The sequence below is a fragment of the Capricornis sumatraensis genome, chromosome 7, assembly GCF_032405125.1.
Source record: "Capricornis sumatraensis isolate serow.1 chromosome 7, serow.2, whole genome shotgun sequence".
Classification (NCBI taxonomy): Eukaryota; Metazoa; Chordata; class Mammalia; order Artiodactyla; family Bovidae; genus Capricornis; species Capricornis sumatraensis.
In genome coordinates this window covers 14,835,097-14,858,880 of record NC_091075.1, presented here as the reverse complement: position 1 = coordinate 14,858,880, position 23,784 = coordinate 14,835,097, and the positions used below count along the sequence as shown (strand labels likewise).

Here is a 23,784-nt window from a genome sequence, read left to right as displayed (position 1 = left end):
CAGTCGTCCCCTTCTCCTCCTGCCTCCAATCCCTCCCAGCATCAGAGTCTTTACCAATGAGTCAACTCTTCGCATCAAGTGGCCAAAGTACTGGAGTTTCAGCTTTAGCATCATTCCTTCCAAAGAACACCCAGGACTGATCTCTTTTAGAATGGGCTGGTTGGATCTCCTTGGAGTCCAAGGGACTCTCAAGAATCTTCTCCAACACCACAGTTCAAAAGCATCTTCAGCACTCAGCTTTCTTCACAGTCCAACTCTCACATCCATAAATGACCACTGGAAAAACCATAGCCTTGACTAGATGGACCATAGTAAATATGTTAGAAATATTTGACAGTTTTATATACCACCTATCTTACAGTAAAAATGACAGTGTGAGTGATCGTCCAAAGGGTTTTCTAGACTTCATGTTTTCTGATGTCATTCAGTATTAAAAAGGTTAACCGCCAAAAGACTGTTGAGTCTTAGAGAGAACACAAATGAAGCCTAATGTGTTGTATCTACAACTCTGTGGCCACAGCCACCCTAGGAAAATGAAGCAGACACGTAAATTTATTCATGGAGTTCAAGGAAATGAACCAAAGCATTTTGGGCTCAGTTATCAGGAGGACATTTCTTTTGATCTCAATATTATGCTTAATTTCTCTAACATTTGGTGTGTGAAGGCTCAGCCTAACTATAAAGACAAATACTGTCTCAATTTGTGAAATCCCAGAAGAAAGATGAAACCCGTATCATTGTGATTTCAAGATAAGAAGTGTTTTCTGAGAAATATTGACATAATTTCATTTCACCAAGTAAATATACGCTATGAAAGTGAGACTGTCAGGGACTCTGCTTACATCTTAACATTTTCACAGATTAAAAGCAATCATCCTAAACTAATATTCAGCACAGTGAAGAGTCTGATTCATGTAAGAAAGACCACATATTGTGATCACCTAAGAATAAACATATTCCTTGGAGGATGACTTGCATACAGTAAGGTTTTGGTATTCTCCTAATTTGATTTAGTTATTTAAAGATTCAGTCTCACCAGTGGATAATGCATAAGCTATTTCTTCCTTTCGATTCTTGCTCAAGAGAAGAATGTAAAAGTCATATAAACATTTTGCTTGACTGAAAAAGCTAATGAATCCAAGATACTTATAAAGATAATGCTTTCTGAATCACTGGGAAAGCTTATTGGCACATCTGCTTAAAAAAAATCTTTTTATCTAATATGGCTGGCATCAATGATTCACAAAATTACTTCAGTTCAAATTTTAGCTAAGAGACAAGAGAGAGATGAATAGACCTACCAAATAAAATCCTTTATACAGCTATCCACCTTTCCATTGTAGAAAATGATGACTGACTACCTCTAGCAGAGCTAGGTCAGTGCGCTAGTAATATAAAGAGAGACTGCACTTCAATAGTGTCAGCTCTTCTGTTTGACCGAAGAGGAAGAAGTCAGCAGAGGTGACTCGTGGTCTATAGTCATTTTAATTTCCCAAATTGCCTATATGTCTCCTTGACCTGAGAATTTCCAGGTTCTTTATTCTGCAACATGAAAACAAATTTTCAAAATTGTATCTTACCAATGCCACCTAAAGAATAAAAGCCTATGGTGATACTTTTGGTGATAGGTAATAATCTTTCCAGATAGTATTTAATTATCTGATGAATCATTCCTCTTAGTTTGTGTTTTACACTTCTTTTCCTTTAACACTTCTATTTTAAATATCTCTATTTTTACCATTCTTTTTCTGGAATTGCTTTTAGACAGCAGCCTGTAGAAACTGCAGTTACATGCAAGAAATTTAAAAAACAAGAGTACAAAATTGCAGAAATAATTGCATCGGAAGCATCTGCCCGACAATGCAGGGAACACAGGTTTGATCCTTGGCCTGGAAGATTCCACATGCTGTGGGACAACTAAGCCCACGCTCCACAACTACTGAGCCCATGTGCCCTAGGGTGCACACCCTGCGATGGGAAAACCCACTGCGATGAACAGCCTGTGCACCGCAGCTAGGCAGCATCCCCTGTGCGCCACAACAGGAAAGCCCAGATGAAGCAGCAAAGACCCAGTGCAGCCAAAAATGAATTTAAAAAGAAAAAACACAATTGCTGCAAGATTAACTTCTAAAACTACCCTGGGGCCCCAAACAAGAAAATTAATTGCCATTGTGTGTTTAGTATGTGTGTGCAGAGGCACTGAGGAGATGCTACTAAGGGCACAGGCAATGACTCCCATATGGAGCTAAGAGAACCTGTGAATGGAGTGAATGGCAAGTGAACTGAATGGAGATCGAGAATATAGTGGAAAAGTGCATGAAAGTCTAGGTTTAGAAGGCTGCCAATTTCAGAATTTCACTGAAGCCCACTTGAGACCACTGAAAGTTTAGAAAAAACGGTTATTCTCATACTCCACTTTCAAATATAAGTTATTTTCTAGTCAGGCATAAATCTTTTGTATTACCTTTTAGACTGATATATTTACAATTTGATATTATGATCCCAAACACTCATTACTAGTTTTACATCACAATATTCTTGAATATACTACATGTTATATATTGTTTCAAGATAGAGAAAATAATATAATATGAAGAAAATTGACAAAATCAGGATATATAATTAAAATAATGTACTTATTAAAAGACAATTATTTTTGTGTTTTAGAATAGGCCTAGTTCCTAAACTTATTAGTTATTTGAAATAAATAGTTCTCTTCTGATGTATATGTAATTGAGTTGGGATTTTCTATTTCTGGTTTAATCATACCTTTCACATCTTCATCCTCAATTGTTGTATTTGAGCTCTCTGTTGACTCCTGTTGAGAAGAAAACACATTTAAAATTGCAAATCATGAATAATTTGACTTTTCTTTCTTAAAAAAAAATTGGCAAGTGATGTATGTATCATGCAAAATTCTTCAGCAGGCTGTGTGCATATGCTGACATGCAAATGGACAAATCTGTTACGTGGTCTTAACAGAAATAAAATGCCAAATGCTGCAAACATTTCAAAAAGGAGTACTCTGGTTGCCTAATCCCTGAAGCATGATAAATTGAGGCGATGTGTAGAAGCAGCCAAAGTATGCAACTTATTTTAAGAGCCGTGTAAGGACGTGCTGTGTTACAGTGCCCCATAAGGTGTGCTTCCATAAGGACTTATCAGAAGTTGAATATATCACCCTAATGGATTTGAACCTTAAAAGGAACATTATTTCCCCCAAATAACTAGCAATCAGTCCCCTCTTTGTCTAAGGCACGACATCAAGCAGTAAATTTGTAAGCTATTTATCGGCCTGACTTCTTTGTAGAGAGAAAAAGCATTTCATTGAGTCATTTGATGAAAAAGTTAAGGGTAGTACTAAGAAAAACTGAAAGTGCTTTTGAGAAGAATTTCCATGTTTCTGATCAGCACAATGGAATTATATGAATAATTTACTTTCAAGGAAAATTAATTTTTTTCTCATTCATTTCTAAATCAGAAACTGGCTGTTATTGATAAGAAACTTGCTCCCATTATGAAAAGACAAAGCTATTTCTTCGTAAAACTACAAATGAAACTGCAGGTTAGTAAGCACACTTAAATGGACACTGTAGCTGCCAGTATTAAGATCTGTTCCTTAAAATGGTTGATAAATTTTTTCATTAATAATGTAGTAATAAAATACTTCTAGCAAAGAAATTTAGTAATATTCATAAGAAAGAGACAATTTTCTACTTAGGATGATTAAAGGCTACTGCTGAAAAAAATTGGAAACTTCTAACCAATAGATACATGGTCAGTGATGAGAAACAAATTTTGGAAAATGATGTAAACATTCAGTGCACTTTTACAGATTCAATATTCAAAAAATGATTTATGTAACTATGATATATAATATTTACTCCAAAGGGACAGACTAATCAAATATATATCCAGAGTCTCCACACACACAGAACCAAAGCAAAGAGTCTTCATGCGTTTCTTAATGTGACCTAGTGTTCAAATTTAAACTCAAGATGAGGGTAAACCCATGCACTGTAAAAATAAACTAATTCATGTAAGCAAGAAATATCATGCAACAGCGCTTACAAATGACAGAGCTAGAGTTATCGAAGTGCCCGCTCCAGCTGCTGGGCTTGGTCTTTCACTTGCTAATGATATTGAAAATAGTTAACTGTTCTCATGTGTGATGCTCCTGACTCTCTGGAGTCTTTCAGGGACTTTAGAACAGTTTAAGTGTCATGACTCTAAAACACATCTCATGTTAAGGAATATAACACTTCATTTTTTTTTTTTTACTTTAATGATTTTAATGTTAACCAACTAAATGTTAAATCAGAAGAACTGTTTTCTAAGACTTTAACACTGTTGATAATAGTAAGGAAAAGTAACCAGCGACTATACTTAACATTTGAGAAAGATCTGATGAAGTATTTTTTCCTTCCCTTAGAGATGTAATAATGGATGATAAAGTGAAAAGATGGAATACATTCAGAAACTGTCTCCTTTCATCCTACAGATGTGTACACAAGTAGTGTAATTTAGTTAATATGCTGTGCAAACAATTTACAGTGAATAGGAAACACTTTCAGGAAAAGTTTGGATTAGCCAAAAAATTCATTTGGGTTTTCCCATACCATCTTAATGGAAAATCCGAACGAACTTTTTGGCCAAATGAAGAGTTAAATGTCTGTTTACTGAAATGCATACTTCAACAAAAACAAACATACTTCACAAGAAGTGAAACTCCCTGATTCTCCTTAAATTCGTGCCAAACAACAAAAACACCACCAACAACAGGGAATTAAAAGAAAAAAAAAAAAAACACAAAACACTGTGACAACAGAATAAATTAAACTCAAAAGTAACATTAAATTTAAACAAATAACTGTAAACTCAAGTTTATTTTTTTCTGAAGACAGTGGGATGACACAGCAAGAAATTCTAAAATTTCATGCAGAATACATTTAAGATACAATGCACAGACAGGCATGGAGGGAAAAACAGATGGAACTGCTTAAGATACACAGTCATCTCGACATAAAGACTTGTTAACTGGACTTTTCCTGACTAATGGTACCATTCATTTCTCTTTCACGATGTCATTCATTTTTGTTTTGTAAGAAGTATGTGTATAGTTCCAGATAAATTAGGCCCAAGAGAAAGTAAGGTAGAAAAGGGTAAGGATTTTCTATCCTAATTTGAGGTAATGAATTAGTTTTGCTTTGAGTATTTGATGTGATGTGTAATCTTGTTAAAGCAAGATGATGTTGATTCTTTCTGAATACCTTGTTTCCATCAGGGTTGTGGATTACAGTAGTTTGGGGCTCCTGAGTGAGAACAAAATAGAGAAAGAAACAGTTCGCATTGGTAAGTACATTCTTAACTAGTGCAGGGACAGAGCAGAGTGAGCCAGCTGACACAACTAAATAGTGACAAGAGCTTAAGCGATGCTAACTACTGTCAGAGGCTGCAGCTGACAAGATCTCTGAGGAAAGATCTCCCTGGTGAGCCCACGAGATACAGTGCTTTGGTACGCAGCAGCAGCATGCAAAGGACCTTATTCGTGATCAGCAAACAGACAAGGCTTTGAAGTTTGGAAACCTAAAGAGGCACTTGCTGTTTCACAAAGTCCTATTAACAGACAGAGCTTTCCTTTCTTCTCTCACGACCTGGTAATATCTGTCCCATGGGAAACTGGCACTGGAGATTAGAACTCTCTGAGATGATCTCAAATTGTCTGTGAAGACATTTTTCAGCTGTATTAATCGGAGAACCAATCATGCTGTCATAACACACAGAAAAATACTCTTAGAAAACCTAGAATCACTGGATCACACTTTAAAAAGGGCTATTGTAAGGAATGTATTTCAAAAGTCCATAAGAAATTATAAGGAACATTGAAAGGGTTCTAGAACTAATCATATCGATCACTATGATTTGAGATGTATTGCTGTTAAACTGTTAGTTGTTCAGTCGTGTCTGACTCTTTGCACCCCCATGGACTCTAGCCCGTCAGGCTCTTCTGTCTATGGAATTCTCCAGGCAGGAATACTGGAGTGGTTTGCCATTTCCTTCTCCAGGGGATCTTCCTGACCCAGGGATTGTACTGGGTCTCCCGTACTGCAGGTAGATTCTTTACCATCTGAGCCACCAGGGAAGCCCTGTATTGCTGTTAAATCCCACGTTAATTTATATGTAAGAAATTTCTGCTTTATAGATTATATACATGGAAGATTTGTCTGTGAAGTCATGCTTTTCCATGAAGAAAATACTATTATTTTTCCTACTGTTTCTACTAGAAAATTGAAGAAATATTCCCAAGTGGAAAATAATAAGTAACTGGTGTACAAAAAATAATCAGTGTCTATACATCAATGGCATGTTTGGCGCTTTCATTACATGATGCCTTAGTAACTGGGAGTTACTGCAACCCACAGAGAATGTGCTTCAATCAGAAGCACTCTGCCCTCTCAACCATCTCATTGCCACCAGTTTATGCTGCAGTACTTTGAAAGCATATTTACTGCTTCCTTTCTTCCTTTCCCTGGCTAGAGGTGTGATCAACCTGTTTTTTTGTTAGTAAGTAATCTTGATGAGTCTGTCTTTCCTTCAAATGCTTTCAGGTTGAGCCTTCTGGTTAACCTTAGGTGAAATAATCTCATAACATTATCCATTCATTTGAAATTAACAGTACAGAGGACAGTTAAAAAAAATCAAAAACATTTCTGAAACTCATGAGTCAAAACATGGAATAGTTTGGGGGATATATTATGGAACTAAGAATACTGAATGCTATTCAAACTTTGAATTTTAACATGATAGGGTCTCACAGTATTACACTGATTGAGTTGTTAATAGTGTGAATTTGATAGAAATGGACAAAACTCATGCCCATTGATAATTCAAAGCTCGGAGCTATGCAATTTCATTCTCTGGATTAAAGTGAAACAGTGATAATTTAATTTAAAACACAGCAAACAAAAAGCTTTAAATTATCCAGTGCCTCTTTATCTCAGAAAGTGAGGTCTTACAAAGCCCTGTTGTCTTAATAAGAGAGAAATGGGAACTCTGAATAAGGTCTACATTCACTTTTGTCTAGCAATAGTCCTCTTAGCTCTTCCTGATGTCAACATATTGTGTCATGAAGAGAAGAAACCACAGCTTGCATATCTACAGCTATCATCAGAAGGAGAGCTGAGAGAACCAAAGTGCAGTCTACTGTATTTCTAAGGCAGCATGCAACAGTTGTAACTACAGAGACCACAGCTATCATCCATATAATGGTCAACAAGGAAATGAGATCATCTCATGTTAGAAACACACTGCTTGACAACTACCTTAACAAAAAGAAAAGAAATGAACTTTTTTTCATATCTTACAAAGCAAAAACAAGAACAAAATCCAAAAAAAAAAAAAACAAAATAAAATATATACGTATTTATAGAGTGAAAGCAAATGAGAGAAAACAACGAAAACAGTAAAGAACTTAAGAAGGGTTACAAAGAGTCCAGGTATACCAGCGCCGGGGTAGGAATATTTTCTTTGGGGCTGGTTACCACGTTGGCTTTGTTGTTTATCTGTAGGTATGCAGAAAATAGAAACAGAGATGCCTTAAACCCCTTGGTAGCCAATGTCTCCGTACGCAGCATGTCTACATGGAGATATAGACATGGAAATAAAGAGCCACTGAAGATGAATGTGAAAGACACTGTGATGACTGACAGGAATGGTGGTCAATTCTAGTCTCCGATGGTCACACCCAGGCGAGGACCACATCTGTGATGGTGGGATGAAAAAATGGACTTGGCTGCCTTGGCTGAGCCACCTTAGCAGACAGACAAGAGCTGCTTCAGCAGAGCTCAAATCAAGTGTCAGAGTATGAAATGAATGTAAACATTTTCATACTCTTCAAGTTGGATTCTGTTTCCCAGCTTCCAATCGTTCTCTGTTATGAGTACATTGCTTTTTTGCATTTGATTCTTGAGCCTGAAGTCACACACAGACTTTCTCTGGAAAGCCATCATCATTTCGTTTAGTAGGTATCCAGTGAAAAACTTAGATCTTCTGAGGAAATGCAGGCTTTATAACAAATTTCTTAAAATGATAAGTCTGGGTCTCCTTTTAAAAATACATCTTCAATTGTAAGTGGGCAAACTGAACTCTTTACTATGTGCTGGATGCAAAATGACTTTATTTTTCACAGACATTTGAGAGGAAACACCATGCGTTCTGTCAAAGTGCTATGGCTATTGTTGAAGACTATATTGGCCATACCATTCATTCCCTTGCTTTAACATAATTGGTTTTGACCTTAAAGGAAGATAATTATCACTACGGAATCCATGCTGTGAAAACAATTCAGGGGGGTCAATAATTATTGTAATGGCCCACAGAGAAGACTGTTGACAAGTGGCAACTCGAAATTGAGTTTCAAGTACTTGATTGAGTTTGGGTACTAAAGAATCAAAGACTAACAATCAACATTCATTTGAACTCACGCATGACAACTTACATTGTGGTTATCAAACAAATGTAAATTAACATTCATTTCTTGCACTGTCTTATCTATTTTCTTTATATATTATCATCTAAAAAACATGCCATGATTATGGTATAAATATACCTAAGGATTTAAAGAGAAAAACATTCTGCATAAAATAATACCAGATGAATACTTATGATCAGTTATACCAATTTAATTGTTTAGACTTTCTGGGAATCCTTTTTTTTTCATATTTTATACCTATGGATCATATTTAAGGTAATGCCAAGAGGAGGATAGAAGTTTCAAAAAATTAACTTGGGTATGTAATATTTTTTGCTTTTCTATTCATTCCTATGTGTGTGATTATTTGGTGTCAGTACTATTTAAATAAGCTATAACACTGTGCTCGGTGACATGCAGGAAGAGAGAAAACTTGGTGCCCTTTACTGAAAAACTATGAAACCATCAATCTACATTTTGTGGATAGTTTAAATTTTTTCTTTAAATAAAAGTGCACAGAATTTAACATAAAATTTGTGCAACAGCCAAAACAAAGAGATAAGAGAGAAGGGAGTTTATTAAAGAAGGGTCAAAATTCAGTATTTACTTTGGTATAGAATATATAAGAAAAGAAGAAGGATACACATGCAAATAATTTCCTATTTGGGAAGAGCGTTGGCAAAACACAGCTAACTTCTCAAATGATCAGAAGCACTCACGATTAAAGCACATGTGTATTTAATATACTACATTTAATTTATATCAGTGGTTGCAAAGAATGAAAGGAATATACTGAGATATTTTCTGTTTTGAGATATGAGATTTGATTTTTTCCCTAGGATATGCTTGTCAAGAACTATTTTGTTTTAGTGGAAATGTTTCGTGTGTACACCTCTGCACACAGAGTTATCCGTACAAACGCACATCCCTCAACACACACACACACCCACACATGCGTTCACACATAGCATACACACACTGTCATCTCTTCCAAACGAAGGCCATTCTGTCTGGATGGGCCATCCTTTATTGTCAGGCAATGAATATGTGCCTCAACCACCACTTTTGCTTGTGTTTAAATGTACAACTAAAAACTTTTGTTAAAGATTACCTTAATGATTTTTTTTTGACTGTAGAAAATCTTTTGAAGGTTTTTATAACATTAATTAAAAACAACAGGATAATTCCTAGGTAAAAGGTTAGGAGTACTTCCTTTTAAAGAGTTGAATATCAAGCATGGGCTCAACCACAGCTGCCTTTTAAATATACAAGAGCTCTGGCACTTTTGTCTGTGAAATGTATTTATTTTGTATTATGGACGCAGAGTATTATTTGAAAAATTAAATGAAACCAATATTTAAATGATACAGTGAGTTATTCTTATGAGGTAGGGGCAAGATATTCCTATTTTTCAGGTGCTGAGTTCATTTAGTTTTGAGGTTAATAAATTTTTTTTCAAAAGGTGCTTAACTAGGATGGGTCCATGGTAACATCACTTTCATGCTATTTATAGAACTCCATGGTGGATGTATTATGGTTTATCTGAGCTAAGAATCACTGCTATTTTAGTAATCGTGATTAACTATTTAAAGGTAATCCTATAGTAGTTTTTCACTTTTCACAATAATTATAGACATTAACTCTGTCATAGTCTTCAGTTTTATAAAAAAAAATTGCACTGTCTTGTAAAAGACCCTTTAATAATATACGGATGACAGTGTAAACTTTTTACATATTTCAAATATTCCATTTCAAGGAAAACAATAATTGAAGATGGGCACTGTGTTTTGATAGTTAATTAACACTAACTTGTAATGGTCCTATACTTTCTCCACTTACACTAACTTAGGTAAACAAGACTAGTCTATTCCTAAGTGTGAATTTTCACAGAAGGAGAAATCTGGCAGAGATCCTCACCATCATCTGAACACTCGAACTGGACTTCCTTTTCTGAATTGACCAGTCAAAAAGAAAGGAAAAGAAAAAAATATGACCGGTTGAATTTTTAAAGTATCAAAGCATGGAGCACAGAATAATTTGTCTTTAAAGAGGAGTTGTAAGTTGACTGGAAGAAAAAAGTTCTGGAAATGTTTCTTTCTATATAAGAATATTAGTGAAAATAAATATCTTAATAGAAACTATGAGCTCTGCATCACTGAACACCACAGAAAAACAGAGGTGAATAAAACATTTGGAAAATTTAAAATAACACATTTCCACCAATGTAACACGGGAAAAAAGCAGTTGAATAAACTAAGCAGAAGGAAGAGAATATTAGACTGAGGAAAGGAATTAGTAAAAGGTAAACGCCATCCTAATGGGAATCACAAGCGCATGATCATCATAGCTCTGGAAATTCCCAGGTCACACACAGACAGGTGGTGAAGAAATGACTGGCCATGAACATAAGTGACAGATGATATTCTCTGTTCTATATTCAAAATGAACTGACCACTTGACTTTGGGTCAAATTCAAATGTTAGAAAATTAATTAATTCCCAAGAACGTTGAAGGGTTCATGAGGAATGTTGGCGTCTGCCATTGGAAGAGAAAGAAAAAGATTAAAGAAATAAAACATTGAGGTAATACTCTGGAAAGATAACAAACATAATTCATGTATAAGGTTACATTCAATCAAAGGTAAATTCCCACAGGAAAAAAAAAATAGCATCAGTAGAAAGTAAATTGTATTATTTTGTTTGGAAACCCACAACTTTTAGAAAGTAAAAATACTCTGCTGCTGTCTTTCTTGAGAAAATGTTCTAGTATTTGTTCAGAGTATTCATGTTAATTCTGTCTCAAAATCTTAGGACAGAAGAACAGGAACAATTAAGACCTTTATAAATACTGTCCAAGCAGAGAAAATACTTTTGAATTTTGATTTCCTAGACCTGATTTGTTTTTTTTTAGTCTATAAAATTTAGCAGCCAGAATTTTAAAAGAACACAACATAACTATTTGGAAAAACGTTTGGTTTTCATGAATTTTCAGGTCACCATGACAGTTTGAGGCTATAGTAAAGCAGACAGGATTTACACGCTCAATTTCTAAAGTAATGCCATATAAAGTATTGTTTTGTCATGATTATTTAATATATAACAAGTAGAAAAGATGTAGCTTTTCTTGGTATAAATATTAGTCATTTCTGTATATTAAATTATTTTATATTTCATTCTGCATCCTGTATCAGGAACTATAAAAAGTATGAGCTACAATGATTTAGAACTTATATTTAACATTTAAAAATGATCCAGCATCTGAAAGTCAGAAATGAGTTTAGGAGCACCTGTTTAACTTACCTTAACTCCATCTGGTTTTTTCAACAAACTCTTGGCTGCTGCAAAATGAGGGTAAAAATCAGTTTAGTGAGTTATCCACAGAAATCCACAGCCAGGCAACAAAACAGGTTATTGTTTCCTTCTACTGCCTTTCCTTATTTATGGCCAACATATGCCCGATTATCAAGGTCACACTGATGAGCGCGAGCTTATAGGACATTGAAATACAGTATCACTTTTCTTGGTCTTGTCACATCAAATTTAGAACTGAATTCTTATTTAGTTCATCGAAAATAATTGGACACTTTGTCAGTTACATTACTTGACTTTATTTCACAGTTGGTTGCGAAAAGGATACTGGAACTTTAACTGGACTATACTTTTGTAATCCAGAAAGTTGATTTCAAGTCTTCAGACATCAGCTCACAGATTGTATTACATGTTCATTCACACCAAAGTATGGTGGCCATGTCAGTTCTGCCACTTAAGCCGCTCTTCCTAGAGGTTTAAACTCATTTGTGAAAATCTGCTCTGGCTAAATGGCATTCTTTTTAATATGTATATTTGAAATCAGATCACTTTATTTTTATAAAAATATTATTAATAATAACTGTATTTAAAAGGAAATGGTATATTATTGGCCTAGAGCAAATATTTCACACACTTAGTGTATGAACTTTAAAAAAAGGTATTTTTTAATGCATCAAAATCAGAATACAAAGGCTTCATAAACAAAAGCCTTTTACATTGAAAAACTAAAAATCACAAAGTTGAGGCATGAAAGAAAACAAAATGAAATCTTCAGATAATTCCTAAAGTACATGGTCTTTTATGAGACTTCACTTTTTGGGAGGGAGCGTTCAGCATTCCTTCTGTTACTGAACTCCTTGAGTATATTAAAAAGCAATGCTGTCCTTTCAAAAAATATACTTATGAATGGGCACATACACAGAGAACAGAACTGTCAATGACAATTAGTAGATCAAGTTTAGAACATTTACAAATATGTAGGATAAAGTACACATTTATGCTTCAATTTAATGTTAATTATATATATTTAAATATATCAGAGTAGAATTTGGTATCTGAAGTGGAAATACCTAGCTATGATAGAACTGCATGAACATGTAATTTCCTGACATCTGTTTGATTTGGGCCATTATTTTGCTATCACGTTGGTACAATTTTAACTTTAAAGATACAAACATGTTAATTTTATTTAGCTTTTAGCAACAGCTATTAATTTATTATTAATGAGACTGTAAGAAATAGTAGCCTTAGCACTAATACTGTGTGCCTGGAGCTAAAAAGCAGTATTAAGTAAATCCTGTGGCAGTTAATACGTTAGAAAGCAAACTCAGAATAATTAGAATTGCAATAGCAAGCAAAGAGAAGACAATGATTTGGGGTAAGCAGCGATTTGGCCTGGGAGATGCAGAAATGTCCCTTTTGGTTACTATTTACCTTACCTCACAAGAAATACATTCCACATAAAGGGAGAAAAGAAAAAATAAAAACAACTTTATAACCATATACTCATGGACAAATTACTTTAAAGAGCATGTTTGGTCATGAAACACAATGAATACTCAAAAGTAAAATGCAATATAAACCACAAGGTGTAACTGAGTCTAATGTTATTCAGTCGGTTTTGAAGTGATGGATTAAAAAAAAAGTTTGCTTTTCATGCTAAGACATTCAGAAACGATATCAAATCCACATATTAGTCATGAGTTTTTAGTTTACACGATGATGAAAGGAAAACGTGAGGTAAACAAAAAGCTTCCATACATGGGTGTATATATTAAGAAAGGCCCAATTTATGCCTAATGGTGTATTTGAAGCTGAAACAAAATATACAGTCTTAATTCTGAAGTTTTTTTCCCTATTAGTCAGTCTGTCATTAACTATATATACCATACCATCCTACTTTTTAGTGATTCACTAATTATTGGGCCACAGTGAAATATTAATTTATTTGAGTATAGCATATATCAGTTAATATTTAATGAGATGACATTGAATTCACCCATATAAATGTCAAATATATTAATCAACTGTTCAAGAAACAGGTAACTTGACAGCAGTAGTAACAAGTTTTACTGCACCAAACTGGACAAAATACATACAACTGACTAACACAGTCCCTCAATTTGCAGCATTACTCATTGCATCATCACCACTGGTGTGGTTTAACAGGTTAGTGGAAGTCTTTGAAAAGCCTACGAAATCACATTATATACAATGGGGGATTAAAGGTGACCACCTAATAAAATGGTAAACAATAAACAGAAATTGGTTGAGCGGCTTGGAAAACATGATCACGTTACGGGTTGTCACCTGAGATCACTACAACACGCAGGTGAGGTGTGCGGCAGGGATAAAGCACTTAAGACACAGCTGGGTAACTGGACACTGCACAGCACTCTCATATAAACAGTAAGCAAACGAAAATGGTAGTACTTTTGGTACAATTGTCTGACAATGGTTCCAAGTCTAAATAGCTAAACAGTAAGTTTTTACCAGTGCAGCTGTCTTAATGCTTCAGTCCCTCCCCATACATAAGACTGATTAGCTTTTACCAAAATTTAAGTTTTGGAAACCTGATCCTTTGAGGTAACCCATCAAAGAAGGGGGGCTCCAAAACTCAATTTCTGGAAATAGTATAAACTTTATGTCAATTCTGGAGAGTCACACCTACAATAAAAGAAAGAGTTTAGCTTCTTTCAGTCTATTATTTAAACAAACTCATTTTTACCAGGAAATCATTTCAAAGAATGTTTATTACTGTGGGATAGGTTCTTTGTAAATTCTTAAGTTTAGATACCTTTGTAAGTTGTAATCATTCTCATAGCATGCCAACATACTACAGTACTGTAATTTCAAAAGAACTTAGGCCTAGGAGAACTGGGTTCCTCAATAATGGTCTTCTAAAAATCTTTCTGATTGGGATTCCCTGAGAGAATGAGACACATACAAAAAGACACTATTCATAGTTATTACTTTATGAGATACCAATTAATTCTACATTCAAAATGCTGAGCTTCAGGTTGGGAGAGTACAGTTACAAACTGTGTCAACTTCAGCATGGAAGACAGCTGGGTTTTGAGCTCTGCTCCAGCGCTGACTAGTGGCGGGGCTGCCGGGTTGCTAGAGGGAAGAGTGTAGTCATGGGCTAGCTAACACCTCTGTGAGGCAGCACCCACATAAAGTCCAACATGGCAACTTGGAAAACACTCGGAAAACAGGTGTGGAAGGAACCCATGCCACCTCTTTGCCATCCCTGAACAACAGTGTTTTATGTAATCACTAAAAATTTTAAATTCCAAAAAAAGCTACTAGAGAAGAGAGGAGGAGAAAGAGCAGAGTTCTTAACACATGTACCTGAAAAATTCCTCGTAGCCAGCATAGTGGTCAAGATGGCACCCTGTCAGAGCAATAAGAATATAAAATTAATGCTGCTTTTGCAAGTCTTTAACCTAACAAGTAAGTGTTTTTGATAACAAGTCTTCTCCTAACCTTATTTTCAGTCAGGAGATTTTGGTTTCTTTTCAGTTTTTGGTTTCCTCAGAGTAGCAGGCCTGTGTTTCTTATAATAATGCTGGGACCACCCTGGTGGGTGCAGCCAGGTTCTGATTATTAATTTGCACAGCTGTTTTTCACTGAGTGGAGGGATCACCTCACCAGTGATTCTAGCTCTTCAGGGTAGTTTTAAGTCCAGTGATATTACACTTCCCCAAGACCCAGAAGAAGAGTTTTGAGGTTTAAACATTTTTAAAGCCCTTTTTAATATAGTTCTGTTCCTCATATGGAATCCCACTTCTCACTCTGCCAAACTTCCCTCCACACAAAAAAGTAAAATTTCTTACCTTTAGTTTTCTTCTTGCATTGAATTTCTTCAAGCAGTCTACAGTCTCCTGTCTGTGCATCATGGAAGCAACAGTAGAGCGTTGCTGGAAGAGGAGAAAAATAAACTTAATTGAGGATATTTAAAAGATATTAAGCAAACAGTATCCTCAACTTCATCAAATTTTTATTAGTGGTTTCTGCATCCATCCGATGAACTTGTAAGTATTCAATTACAAGAGTTTCCTAATAATGAAAGACCGATTTTGCCAAGACTACTTGTTAAAAAAAAAATCAAAGGAGAGTATATTTTTCACTGCAGCTCTTGGGGTCTTGGGGAACTGTCACTTACACAGATCCACGGGTGCTTCAGTGCCTCGGAGGCTGTGATGCGCTTGGCGGGGTTGATAGTAAGCATTTTATTGATGAGGTCTTTGGCTTCAGGAGTCACGGTGTCCCACTCTGGTGATGGAAACTTTAAAAACACAAGTTTATAAAGAGTTAAAAAAAGAGATATACTCAGTGGAACAGAGAAGAGCCAAATATACTAATCATTTCCTTAAGTAGTGTGTTTCATCATAAATTTACTTTTTGTAGAAGTTAAATTGTATCTACATGTAGACAAACTTTTTAGTTTATATTGGAGGATAGCTGATTAACAGTGTTGTGATAGTTTCAAGTGGACAGCAAAGGGATTCAGCCATAGTATACATGTAGCCAAACCGACATAGATATATATCTATTCCCTCTCTATGTATGTATCTATATATTAAGATATTGAGTGTAACTATAAGGGACAAAGATGTACATTAAATTGCCATGTTATAACTAGTGATACATTTTTAAATTTGACAAAACAAAATGAATCTTCTAGTCCTCTAAAAAATCTTTGTTCAATCTGCAAATTCAATTTTATGCAATCTTTCTCATAACTACTTATGCAATTTTACAAAAGTCAATAAAGCTGAGAAGTTGTCACACCATCATGCTACTATGCCAAGGTTCAAAGTGATGTATTACATATTTCCACATCTCGTAAGCAGTAACAGCAGAGAAAACAAAACAGCTTCAATTCCTGTTCCAAAATGGACCTATTAATTGTCACTATTTGGAGTACAGCAGTGAGATGAAATTTGAGACTATAAGTGCCCAGCAGGATTTCATTTAATACCTCAAGAAGGTTAATCTACTTAATTATAAATTTCATTAAAACTAAGTTCATGAAAGTAACCAACTCTCATAACTTTTATTAGTAACCATGTATAGTCATAAAGTGATTGATTTATTTTAAATTTCTGTGTAAACTTTTTGTTGATAACTATGTTACCTCATATTCACTTATAAGCATATTTAGTAGAAATATTATTCTTGATGGGTTAAGAATGCATATCCCACTGGTTTCTAACAAAATATTAGGTTCTTTTCCCAGCTTATGAATTTTTATAGACAATCTTGAGAAAAAAGCCATTGTCTCTGTGGCCTAATGGACTTCAGCTAGTTCACTTTTAGGAGCCACGTGTGACTTGTGATGTGCAACTGTCATTTGTGATCACGTGCATTTGTGATCCACTGGCAAAATGAAACACGAGAAAAATGATGCTGACTCTTTAATACTTGCACATTTTTGCCAGTTTAATAGCTATCATTTTAACTCCAGAAGCTTCCTTTGGCCAGTTGTAAAAACTTGCTAACCATCAGGAACTATGGAGGAAACACTCAAGTCTGCTTCTTCATGACATGGAGATTTTCTGACAACAAATGAGGGCTGAATTCACCTAGATAAAAGTGGGTCCTTCTCTTATTTCTCTATTCACAAAGGCATTTCTTTACATTCACCAAGCAGTGCATGTGTAGAGGTATGTTTTTTGGGTGAGAAGTGGAAATGTCAGTGACTCAGTCATATCCTACTCTTTGCAACCCCACGGACTGTAGCCTGCCAGGCTCCTCTGTCCATGCAATTTTCCAGGCAAGAATATTGGATGGGTAGTCATCCCCTTCTCCAGGGGATCTTCCCTACCCAGGGATTGAACCCAGGCCTCCTGCATTGCAGGCAGCTTCTTTACCATCTGAGCCGCCAGGGAAGACGCGAAGCCCCTGTCTTCCCAGAGGGGTTCCTAGTTGTAGTCTGTAAAGATGGTGAATGCACTAGAATGGCCAGGTAAATCACAATTTGGATTAATTATGATTAGTCTGGCTAGAATGGAATGCTTCAAAATCAGATTTTAAACATCTGTGATACATCCATCTCTCTAAATGTTACATTTAGTCAGGAGAGTCCATGATACCTGATACAATATAATATAGCTTTCTCATAACCTCTCTCTTTACCACATTGCACTCTTAACTTGTGCTCACAAGGTGGACCCATTACTGCCTACCACTTAGTTAGCCCACTTAGTAACACAGGAAAAGCATCTCCAGACCTGCATTCTGACTTCCCGAGGGCTGTGTGAGGTAAAATCAGAGGAAGTGGTAAATCATATTTATCAGAGAAGAGAAAATTACACCAAAGAGCACAAAGCTAAGCCATAAAGACAAAGTAGTTAAGGCCTTACTCTTCAACACAGACCTTTTTTCATATGCCTAGTTTCAAATATTCTAATTGTAAATTAAATGTATTGGAACTGTGATTTTTCAATATTTTTCAACTGTGAAAACCATTCTTCAAATGAAAGCTTTCACAGAAGCTCAATGGATAAACAAAACAAAAACAGTTAAAGCTGACATAAAGGAACAATGTTCTATTTGATACATGGATCACTGCAAAATATTGTTAACATATAATGTTGCAGTAAGCACTTGAAAATATAAGTCAGCTAATAGGTAGTAACCACTTCTAAAGCAAAAATACTTTAATTTTTATATATTTTTAAATGCACTAAGATTTAAAACTTTGACAAGCAAAGTACTTCCTTAGAGACTTCAAACTGTTTTCCTTTCAATTTTATGAAATAAAGGGCTAAAGGAAATAGAAACTAAATATATATGTTACATGTGTTATTCTTTTTTCCTAAAAGAGAGGAAAATAATAAGGGATATTATTAAAATAGCAATGAAAAATTTGTTTTTTGGTAAATAAAAAAACCAAACCCTAATATAAAGCTATATGAATATTTATTACATACATCATAAGCTCCAGCCTTGATCTGCTGATAGAGTCTGTGTTGGTCTTCATCCCAGAATGGTGGATATCCAACCAGTAGAATGTAGAGGATGACTCCTGGAAGGAATGAGCATATTAACGCAATGTTAAGTCACAGAGAAACCAAGAAGTTAAATAGGGCAGATCCACAATGATATTAAGCCACATCCATTCAAAGACAGAAAACCGGATGGTTGGTAAACTTCAGAGACATGTTATGATGCACTCTGAAGTGTTCCGTGGAGGGTGAATGCTGTTCCTCCTTTGCCCAAGGACTCTGACAGCGTGAGAGTCCAATGCACGCAGCAGAGGATTAATGCTAAAGGTGCACAGCAGGGCAACACCTAACTCTGAAGCCCACCTGCCGCTGTGGGTGGCGCACTTGGCCTCCCTGAGCGCTGTGTACACACGATCTCCCGGTGCTCTTATCGATTTAGATACCATGTGATTTTAGTCACTTTAGAGGTTGACATTTAAATACGTAACATGTTATTACTTCCTCTTAGTCATTTTGCTAATTAGGACATTTTGTGGAGCAATGGTGCCCTGGTTACAGATACATGCTCTAAATATCCAGGGTGCCTGGGGGTGTGGGTACCATATAAGAAGATGAAAATCCTTTCCTCATTAATGATCTTAGTCTTCAAAGATAGCTTCTTCAACAAAACAACTAAACCAGTGATACTACAGGAGTATATACTACAAAGAGGGAAAAGAGAAGACTGAAATTGTGCATAAAATCCGAAGAGTTAAATGCTCAGCTTTAAGACAATTTAACATCTTTTTCATAGATATGTAATTATTGAGAAATTGATCAACACCTGATTTAATCTTTAAATTAAACAAAATCCTTGTATCTGGTAGTCTTTAACTTGCCCTGAAATCGAATCTGAGGTTTACATGTCTCCTTGGATCATCCTCTTTGCCATCGTATGTCCCTTCCTGTACTTTTGAAACATTTTATGCCCTGCTTAAGATCTTTCATTTCTAGCCCACTGTCCCAGGGGAACGCCAGCCATTGCGCTGCTGTCTCCTGCTTGCCTTTCTCTTGCCGAGTCCCCTTCACCAGGGAAGCCTGGGAGTGGTGGTAAGATAGGCGACATGCTGCCTGGTGGGCCTGCACCTCCTGTCTCCCAAAGCTGGTCTCTTCATTACCTTTACTCTGTTAGGGACACCTGGCCCTGCTCCTGTTCACCACACCCTACATATTTATATGATAGACACTGTTGCAGCTAAGATGGCTTTAAACAAGGGTTTAATCACCCTAGGATTTTCTAACCTGCTTCAGGAAGACCCACTTCAAAAAGCTGATCATGATCAGAATAAAGCATTTTAAACAATATTCTTAAATAAAAACCCAACAACGCTTTAAAATCAAGATCAAAAGGGACTTTACCACAGTGGAATTAAAAAAAAAAAAAAAAGGACAGTGCAGAAAATAAAATACAATACTGGCACCTTACTTTGCAATACAAAAATGTTTTTTCTATCTTTCACTATATCACTGACTTAATGTTCATTCATTTATTTTCATATTTTTCCTATCTGATTTAACAGATGCATTTAATGATGATAATAATTAGGATGATGAGTGTCTGGATGCAAGTAGAAAAGAGGATATCCCTAAGTAGCTTTAACCCTTTTCTATGGTTTAGCGGGTGAAGAAGAAAATCAGCTTTGCAATGGAAACAGTCTATAGTCATTTTAAAATACTCATTTCTCTAATAAACATCTGGAGTTAGGTTGTTATAAAATTACAAAATAGAGCCACATCTGCAACATTTAGCATTCTGGACCTGGGCACGGCCTGCTTCTGAAGCTTTGTTCTTGTGAGTTACATCTACTGGTTGACACTTGGTGTGGTACTTTTCTGGGAAGGGAGACTCACAGACATTTCATTCCCTAAGAATCAGCACCCACTATGTTAATAAATGCTCATGATTTGTTTGATGGATGTCTACAAAAAATACACTTTAAATAAAATAACAGCATAAATATAATAGCTTTAAAAATACTTTCAGGCTACAAGACACTTGAGCAGACAGATGTGAAACTGTCAATTAGAGACGCGGGTTTGATCCCTGGGTCAGGTGTAGGAAATGGCAACCTGCTCCAGTATTCTTGCCTGAAAAATCCCACGGACAGAGGAATCTGGTGGGCTACAGGACACTTGGTTGCAAAGAGTTGGACACAGCTGAGCATAGTTCTATTACGCCTTCCTTAGTCTAAGAATAACTTGTTTCATCAGCTGTTTGGCTACCCTGAGATCTGGCTCATAGAGAAAAGAGAGGGTAATTAGTTTTTTCCTTCTTTAATAATCAGCTTTCAAAATAACACATTGGTTCCCCAAACATCCTCCAAAGGCCAGGATTTAGGTTGCATTTTGACTACTATTACTATGAATGCAAACATAAATTTAAAATTTTAATCCATCACTGTTATTTTTCTTATTTATCTTCTAACTGTCCTATCTTTAATCAGTTGAAGGCACTTCCAAGTGGCTCCTGAGTCCTGTTAATACAAGTTCTGTACCCTTTAATAGTTTCTGCTCTTTCTGGTTTCACCAGATGCTCTTGGATCATTACTTTTCCTGATCCAGACTTGGAATCAGCCACTTCTACAAGGAATCTTGACTTCTTATGGTGGCAAACAGTATACAGAGACCAGACTGGGAAGTCTGAGGTGTGCTCTGTGGGAACTACACGTTTCTTCAACAAATAAATGGAGAAGCAAGGAAAGAGGAGTGAGAAGAAGAGGGGGAGAGAGGAGCAGACCTTACAAATAACAGAGACTTAAGAGACCAAGCTGATAATGAAATTATGAGACAAAGGGGCAAATAGCAAAATTACTACATATTTGATTATTTTAAGCAATTACTATTACATGACATTTAAAAATATTTCTATTATTAACATGTTCTTTAACAAGTCATTTTGTTTTAGAGGTATTCATTAAAATATTATTATTATTATATGACATTTAAAAATATTTCTATTAATATGTTTTTTAAAAAGCCATTTTCTTTTAGAAGTATTCATTAAAATATTTATAGATATATTGATATGACGTTTGGGTGTGACTTAAATAATCTTGGGGTAGAAGACTGAGTCAAGTGATGAAGAGGAAATAAGATTAGCCATCAGTTCAGTATGCTATTATCCTCTCTGCTTTTGTAGAGATAATTTTCTGTAACAAATTTTCCATAAAAGCTGAACTATTTGACACAGTCCACTTCATATAACATTTTAAAAAAATGAAAGTTAAAACGTTTTCATTATCTTACGTACACGTTTGTGCTTGGAATACGCTAAGAGATGTTTGATTAATAAGAGTTGAGAAGCACTGATTACTGATTAGGTAGAAAGACTATATTATCAAGGACATTCAAAACTGATTTTAATAAAAGCTACAGCTTATAATCACATCAATGATCAAAACATTCTAAAGGCTGTTCTTATGAAAAAAAGGTGAAGCAGCAATGCTGAGAAACTCTTGAGAAGTCAGTGGGAAGTTAACGGAGCAGTCTAACAAGTACCCATTTCAAATTCTCAAAAAGTGAAGGGCACAGCACGAGCTTATGTGCAAAATGCAGGTGGAGTCTGGAAATTAACTAGTGAGGGATAGAACAGCTTCCTTTTATCCCTTATGCAAACCCAAAACCAAAACACAATTCAAATAGGGGGGACCTAAGGGGCCAATGATGGGTAGAACAAAGATCTAAAACATCAAGGCCAACAAGTTAGCAAATTATTTTTCAGATGATGAAAACTATTTCTACCATGTGGTAGGGCTGGCGAACTGACAGGTTCTCTGGCATCAGGCTAAGGTGAATGCCCATCCCTGCCAGGCAGGAGGGAGGGAGGGTGCCAGGGAGAGCCTGTGTCCATCTGTCTGGCAGTACAGCAGCCACGTAAGAACACAAGCATCTTGCTATTTGTTCTTTCAATTACTTTAGGGAAGCCAGAAACTGATAATCGCCAAAGAAATCTCCTGATAATTATATAATTTATTACATAAATTTAAAGATAAATGTCAATCCCCCGACCCATAAATGGTCCAAGTGTCTGGCCAATAGAGCTGTAGATCACCTGTTTGCAATTTGAGCTCTACTGTGTAAGAATCCTAAATCTGCTGCCCTGAAGGAATTCCCAACTAGCTGTGTTATGGAGCCCAATGGTGGTGTGCATCAGAAAGTTTGTGGAAATGCAAATTCCTGAACTTCATCACAGAGAATCTTATTCAGTGGTTTCATGGGTGGGTCCCAGAAAATTGTATTTTTCATAAGCACTCAGGTAGGTCACCTTGAAGCATGTGGTCTGTGATCCACAGTTTGAAAAATATCAAGTCAGGGAAATAAATAAATACTATATCTAGAGAAGTATCCGAAAGTATGTCAGTTCAGAATAAGAGAATGTTGGTAGAGATTATGGGAAGAAAGCTCCAAGGGTTGAAGACTAATGAAGACGTGGGTTGTGAGGGATGAAGGTAGAGAGCCTTCTAAATGTGAGGCACAGCTGGACGGTCCAGTGTAAGAGCCACAGAACTGGTGAAAGGAACGCATGGCCCAGCAGGCTTGAGATTTCAAAATGGCAAATACTTTCTTAGAAGGTGCTTGATGCTGACTTATTCCAGCTGAAATATGGAAAGGCTAAGGCTAAGAAATCACACAACTGCTGGACCTAATCTGGCCATGAAAGAAAACAAGGAATACATTCTCCTAAGATTTCAAAGGTTTGTTACAAGTTACAATATATTCTGGGACAGCCACTAGTTTGTTACTACTCATAACTGTTCTGATGTCTAATGCAGGTAGAGAAGTAACAAGACAAGCTGTGTGTCCACTATGTTTTTAGACTTACATTTATTATTTTTTAAAACCAAGATGTAGAAGGAAGTTCAGTTAAAAACCAGTCATTCAGTGACATCTATAAACAACATTTGCTCACCCCACTATGGAATTATGGAAATACCTATATAAGCAAGAAAACGACCTAAATCAACTTACTGTTGCTAATGGCAGAATACAGGACTATATTCTTGCTTCATTA

General features: G+C 35.8%; 1 protein-coding gene across 19 annotated transcripts in view; it reads right to left on the bottom strand.

The window, feature by feature from the left end:
* The window catches only part of CAMK2D (calcium/calmodulin dependent protein kinase II delta), a 310,011-nt gene that overhangs the window by 30,776 nt on the left and 255,451 nt on the right, over positions 1–23,784 (bottom strand). For 2 of the 19 annotated variants that reach the window (XM_068975389.1, XM_068975394.1), the window contains exons 9-16: positions 18,720–18,814; positions 15,947–16,069; positions 15,618–15,701; positions 15,133–15,175; positions 11,770–11,807; positions 7,503–7,562; positions 5,271–5,312; positions 2,770–2,818 (exon numbers count right to left, since the gene is read on the bottom strand). In XM_068975389.1, coding sequence (XP_068831490.1) covers positions 2,770–2,818; positions 5,271–5,312; positions 7,503–7,562; positions 11,770–11,807; positions 15,133–15,175; positions 15,618–15,701; positions 15,947–16,069; positions 18,720–18,814 — 534 coding nt within the window. Of the gene's footprint in view, positions 1–2,769; positions 2,819–5,270; positions 5,313–7,502; positions 7,563–7,943; positions 7,965–10,387; positions 10,421–11,765; positions 11,808–15,132; positions 15,176–15,617; positions 15,702–15,946; positions 16,070–18,719; positions 18,815–23,784 lie in introns of all 19 variants that reach the window. The other 17 variants (XM_068975393.1, XM_068975401.1, XM_068975395.1 and 14 more) reach the window with 14 other exon arrangements.